Source organism: Trachurus trachurus (genome assembly GCF_905171665.1).
Source record: "Trachurus trachurus genome assembly, chromosome: 19".
Classification (NCBI taxonomy): Eukaryota; Metazoa; Chordata; class Actinopteri; order Carangiformes; family Carangidae; genus Trachurus; species Trachurus trachurus.
The window spans coordinates 1,259,099-1,265,098 of record NC_139913.1 but is presented as its reverse complement, the minus strand read 5'-3'; the positions used below and the strand labels follow the sequence as shown (position 1 = coordinate 1,265,098).

Sequence of the window (6,000 nt, the reverse complement as noted above, 5' to 3'; positions counted from 1 at the left end):
ATTTGTCTTATTTCTTGTCAAAATGTCTAATTTCTAGTCAAAACTAATCTCTTTCCACTTAAAATAAGACTCATCACCTAAAAATTACTTGTTTTTAGATCATTTTCACTTGTTTCAAACTAATTTTCACTTGAAATAAGTAGAAAAATCTGCCAGTGAAAGCAAGTTTTTTGTTCTTGTAATAAGAAAGAAAAACTTGCTCCACTATCAGATTTTTCTACTTATTTCAAGTGAAAATCTGCTTGAAAGAAGTAAAAAGTGTCTAAAAACAAGCTACTTTTTAATGTGATGAGTCTTATTTTAAGTAGAATGAGATTTGTTTTGACTAGAAATGACATTTTTGACTTGAAATGAGACAAATATACCAGGTAAGATTTTGAGTTTTTGCAGTGTGAGAAATGAAATTCAATGAAATGAAATGCATTCCCGGGGGGCGGGGCTTATGTCACGTTGTATCCCTGACTGGCCATGAGCGCCGTCTGACTCTCCCGCCGCTTGTCCGTCTTGCGGCGGCGGCGTCGAGCCCTCCAGCAGGCGGCGCTAGCGGCGAGCAGCGCCAGTCCAGCAGACAGCAGCACCAGGCCGAGCACCGACACCGTGGAGCCGTGGGAGTTGAAGGCGTACGCCACCGCCGTCACCACCACGCCGGCCGTCAGCACCACCACGCCGAACGGCACCGTGCAGCGGTAGCACGACGCCTCCGCGCCGCCGGTGGCCGCCGTCAGCTGCACCTCGTTGATGTGTGGGATGTGTGTGGTTGTCACGACGACGACGCTGCTGTGCTCCTTCCTCAGCTTCTCCGCGGAGATCGACGCCGGCGGTAGCGGTGCCTTCATGGCGCTCCGGGGGATCCGGGGACCAGGTTTCCCGTGCAGGTCGTCGGGCATCGCGATCTTACTGGCGAGGAACAGGTGAGCCATCTTTGGTGGTGATGATGTCAGCAGTCAGTCAGCCAGCCAATCACAGCGCAGCTCGCTGAAGACACACAGAGAGAGAGAGAGAGGGAGGGGAAGAGTTAATCCATGAGAGTTAATTAGTTAAAGGGACAACGAGGAGTTTTGTGAAAGCGAAGTGTTTCCACACTACATTTATGAGCCTCCGCACCGTGAAATTCTTTGACCGGCGCAAGACAGACTCATGTTTTCATTCATCAAGAATTAAAGTCAGAGGTTGGAAGACGATCACATACCGTCGTAGTTCCCACCATAAACGGAGATTCGGCGGCGTTATTCTCATGACTCGCCACGAAACCGAAAGTAAAGAAACGCTGGTCGGCTCACCCAGCATTTCCACCACCACTAATAATAACAAAATAACCATAGAGACAAAACCATAGATTTATCTAAAATGGACCATTAACAAGTGGTAACGGAGATTCATCCACATTAATATCAGACTTTTTTTATAACCAAATAGAAACTCCTCGTTGTCCCTTTAATTAGTGTTTGTGTGGAGTCAACAACACACGGAGAGAAAAGACTCCCAGAATGCTTTGCTGTGTTTTATGTTTACAAACAAACTAATTAACTGAACACAGAACTCACAGAGCTAATTAAACCTTTAATGTAGAAAACAAGGAGCTGTGAAACGCTGCAGGAGAAGAACATGGACGTTTTCCAGCCGTGTGTGTGTGTGTGTGTGTGTGTGTGTGTGTGTGTGTGTGTGTGTGTGTGTGTGTGTGTGTGTGTGTGTGTGTGTGTGTGTGTGTGTGTGTGTGTGTGTGTGTGTGTGTGTGTGTAGAGTAGAATAAAAAAAAGAGGAAGTGGGAGTGTTGTCGGTCTGTTGTTGAGCTGCTGGTGATCAAACTGTGATGTGAAGCAGATGGAGGAAGAGTTTCATTAAGAACTCGTTAAAGACGAGACATTTATTTAATGAGGTAAAAATCTGGACTGAATAAAAGTCGACGGTCGGTGTTCAACAGTCCACCTTAAGCAGCCTGGAGATCAGTCCACCTTAAGCAGCTTTAATGAGGTGCAGTAAATCAAACGAAGCTTCAGAGTTTGTTCTTTGATGATGAGTTGAAGAGAAGTCGGAGCTTCATCTCTGTTCTGAGTTTTATTTGATTAATGATCCACTCACATTAATAATTAGAATAATAATGGGTTTGATATCACTCTGTAGTTTCTGCACTAATATGAAATAGATAGATTCAAATGTTTCTGTGTAGTCTGAGCCTGTACAGACTGTGATTCTGTGTTGTTGTGGTTGTTTTATTTTAATGCAGCGATGTGAAGTTTAAAGTCGTGACTCATTAAAACTCAGCGTCGTCCCTTAAAAAGCTTTAAAACGTCTCTGTGGCTTTAATCCTCCCCGAGCCGTTAATCTGCAGAGTCACCTTAAATATCAGACACATGAAAAACACTCTGACCTATTTACCACCACACGGCCATTAATGATGACCGGCTGTTTGACCGTCAACGACCGCTGCTCTCATCCTGTTGCTGTCTCGACTCAAACACATTTCATTTAAGGTTTTTAGTTCAGTGGAGGAGGAACTGACGTATTGATTATTGACAGAAAACGTCTCAGCAGCACAAAGTCCTGCAGTCAGGAGTAAATAAATCTACAAAAATATAATTAACAACATGCATCTGCTGTTGCTAACATTTCCATATTTCGCACATTCTGAGTCATAAACTATAAACTGTTTTCTTGTCTGTAACAACATCTCTGTCCTGGGTGAGGGATCCCTCCTCTGTTGCTCACCCTGAGCTTTCTCCTGGTTTTCCCTGTTAAAAGGGTTTTCCATGGAGTTTTTCCTCAGTGGATGTGAGGGTCTAAGGACAGAGGATGTTGTTATGATGGGATGTAAAGCCCTTTGAGACAAACTGGTGGTAAAAACGGGCTATACAAATAAAATTGCCTTGCCTTTCCTTACAAAACTATAATTAACAACATGGAGTTAAAGTTATAATTACACAGAATGATCCCATTTAAACGGCTTCAATGTAAATTATATTGTTATTATATTGTTTTATATTCTCTGTGTCGAGTTGTCTCTAATTTTATCTTTTACTATTTATAGTTTAGTCTAAAACTCAAGAGCTGTTTGCTTGATTAATTGATTGATTAATTGATTAATTGAACCTGATAAAATACCAAAGGAAATACCAATATATATATTTTTAATGTGTCTAACACTCGTCAGTGTAGATGAGTTTCTGCAGATCAGCTGAGAGAGAAAAGACTGCAGAACACACACACACACACACAGATCTGCAGGTTGATAAGTTGTGGAGATGCAGCTGCAGCGAGGACACACACACACACCCCATCACCTACTGTATTACAGACGTCCACTCAGAGAGTCTCGGTCTCGGTCATGGCTGCGTCCGTCTCTTCAGGCTCCACAGGTCCCTGCTCCTCCCGGCTCGGAGCGCTGCATCGTCCCGACTGCAGGAATAAAAGGGGGAATATGGTCTATCAATAGAAAGAGCTCCCCCCTCTCTCCAGACCTCCTCCTACTGGACCAACAGGAAAAGTTTTAACTCTTTCCTGCCTGCAGCTTCATGGTCCCCAGTCCAGTCCGGTCTGGTCTGCCTGGTGGAGCAGCGATGCTCCTCCACCCGGACCACAGCAGAGACAACGACTCTTTCTCTTTCTCTTTCTGCCTCTTTGATAGTCCTGTAGTCCTCAGACTGGACCTGAGTCCACATCCTCAAGGTCTTGGTCTGGTCTTGGACTATGGATGTTTCCTCCAGACCGGTCCAGACCACAGCTGCACCTACTCACATCTTTTCTGTCTTTGTTTTAACCACAAATGTCTCTGTGTCTCTGTCTCTCTTTGGTTTCTGTGATGTGATTCAATAAGTTAAAGCAGAAGTAAGCGATCCGGTGGTTTTGGCTAATGCTGCGTTCCAGGCAGGCTTTTGAAACCGTAAATTACAGCTTCAAGTCACGACTTACGACTTTGTAGCGTTCCAGGCAACACACTCGTGTTTCTCCGACCTGTTTTACCTGTGAAAGTCACTATAACGGCCACTCGTAACTTCTGACCCGTGAACTCGTACCAGATCGAACTGGTACCACTTCACAGGTCGGAAAAACACGAGTTACGAGTTGCCTTGAACGCACCATAACGTCTTGTCAGCAGATGGAGTTAGCAGCCCCCGCCCTCGTCATGGATCTATTGGTCCTCGTCCCTACGTCACCACATTCAGGCGCATCCCTTGGCTGCACACACAGAGAGGACTGCCCCTTTATGCCGTTCTCTCTCCTCATTGGATAAAGGTTGTAGGATACAAGGAAAGTTTTCTCCTGGGCTCAGAGCAGAGCAGAGTGACTGACAGACCAAACACTCTATAGAAGTGATTGCTGTCGGAAGATACAACTATTTAAGACTTATATTAACACAAAAATATCACTTACTTCTGCTTTAAACAGATAATTCAAATAGGAGTTGTACTAAAGTATATAGATGCTTGTGTAACCATGGTAACAACTTGGTGTCTCCATGACAACAGTGGGAGGAGACTTCAGCAGGTTCTGTGCTGTGTTCTTCTGTTCAATACAAACTTTGTTTTTACATTAAATCTGGTTTAGATTTTACATCAAATCATCTTTTATCTTTGTAGCTGAGGAGGAAAAATGTAAATATCAAGACACATGATTATTATGAGGACTGGTGCTGAATATAGTGAAATGGACTTGGACTTGGTCTCTCATTGGTTTGGTCTTTGACTACAACACGACTCTGTGATCCGTCTTTATTCACCTGTCACTCTTACAAAGCTCAGAAACAGAGACTCATCCATGTTCTGTGTTGTCATCCATCTTATCACTGTTGACGAGGAACAGCCAGAGGTTCAGTGAAACATTTTGTTTTGGCTTCTGTGCAGGTTTATAAAGTTGTGTTAGTGTAGAAACAATCAATTAATCCTGATCAGTATCGACTCTTTGATCTGTTTCATGCTGATTGTTTTATTTTGTATCTTTTTCCTCTTTGTTCTTCTTCCACACTGCAAAAACTCAACATCTTTCCAAGAATATTTGTCTTATTTCTAGTCAGAACTAATCTCTTTCCACTTAAAATAAGACTCATCACCTAAAAATTAACTTGTTTTTAGATCATTTTCACTTGTTTCAAACTAATTTTCACTTGAAATAAGTAGAAAAATCTGCCAGTGAAAGTAAGTTTTTTGTTTTTGTAATAAGAAAGAAAAACTTGCTCCACTATCAGATTTTTCTACTTATTTCAAGTGAAAATCTGCTTGAAAAAAGTAAAAAGTGTCTAAAAAATTTGTTTTGACTAGAAATAAGACAAATAAGATTTTGAGTTTTTGCAGTGCACTCCGGCATCTTTACATTTTGTTCACCAACATCTCAAAGACAGAAACGAAGAAAACTGTCCCAGGTTCAGTTTCTCAGATCGATTCATCTCGTTATCTGTTAAAACTGAACAGAAAACTCAGAGAGAAATAAGTGAATAATATAAAGTCTAAAGTCTTAACGGATGTGGACGACTCCTCCCGGTCTCAGGAGGAGCTGAACATCTGGAGAAGTTCTGATCCAGCTCAGTTTAACTTGTAGTTTCTGGCTCCTCTGTTTCATATCGTCATCATCATTCATCGTCAGCCTCGTTTACACCGTGTTCATGTGTGTGTGTGTGTGTGTTTGTTCATAGAAATGATGATAAAATCTCTGTTAACTAAGAGTCTGGTTGTTTGTTATGTAACATGAGTGTGTCCGTGCAGCCCAAACCCTGCAGAGGTTAATCCTCCCTCATTATTATCATCATTACATCATCCTTCATTAGTGTAACTCCAACTACACTATAACGTTATGTTGCTCTGAACTCGTTGCCTCAGGTTTTTATTCTGGATGCAGAGTGGAGATGAGCAGGTTGAACCTTCACTTTCTCTCCGGTTGTTCGTCGTCATAAAACTGAATCTTCTACATCTGAAGCTGGTTGTGCTCAGGTCACATTTCCTGTCTCCCAGAATCCTCCCTGCAGCTCCAGACCTGCAGACCCTCACCATCTGGGAGGAATCAGCTGTTTAT

General features: G+C 42.6%; 1 protein-coding gene across 1 annotated transcript; it reads right to left on the bottom strand.

Moving 5' to 3' along the window:
- Positions 1-440: 440 nt before the first annotated feature.
- On the bottom strand, positions 441-4,086 carry LOC311002417 (transmembrane protein 100-like; the record flags this gene model as incomplete). The annotated part of the gene is made up of 2 exons (XM_083993783.1): positions 4,075-4,086; positions 441-975 (listed from the first exon to the last, which is right to left on the bottom strand). The coding sequence occupies exon 2, from the start codon at positions 918-920 to the stop codon at positions 441-443; it is 480 nt and encodes a 159-aa protein (XP_083849909.1). The 5' UTR covers positions 921-975; positions 4,075-4,086.
- Between the last annotated feature and the right edge of the window lie 1,914 nt (positions 4,087-6,000).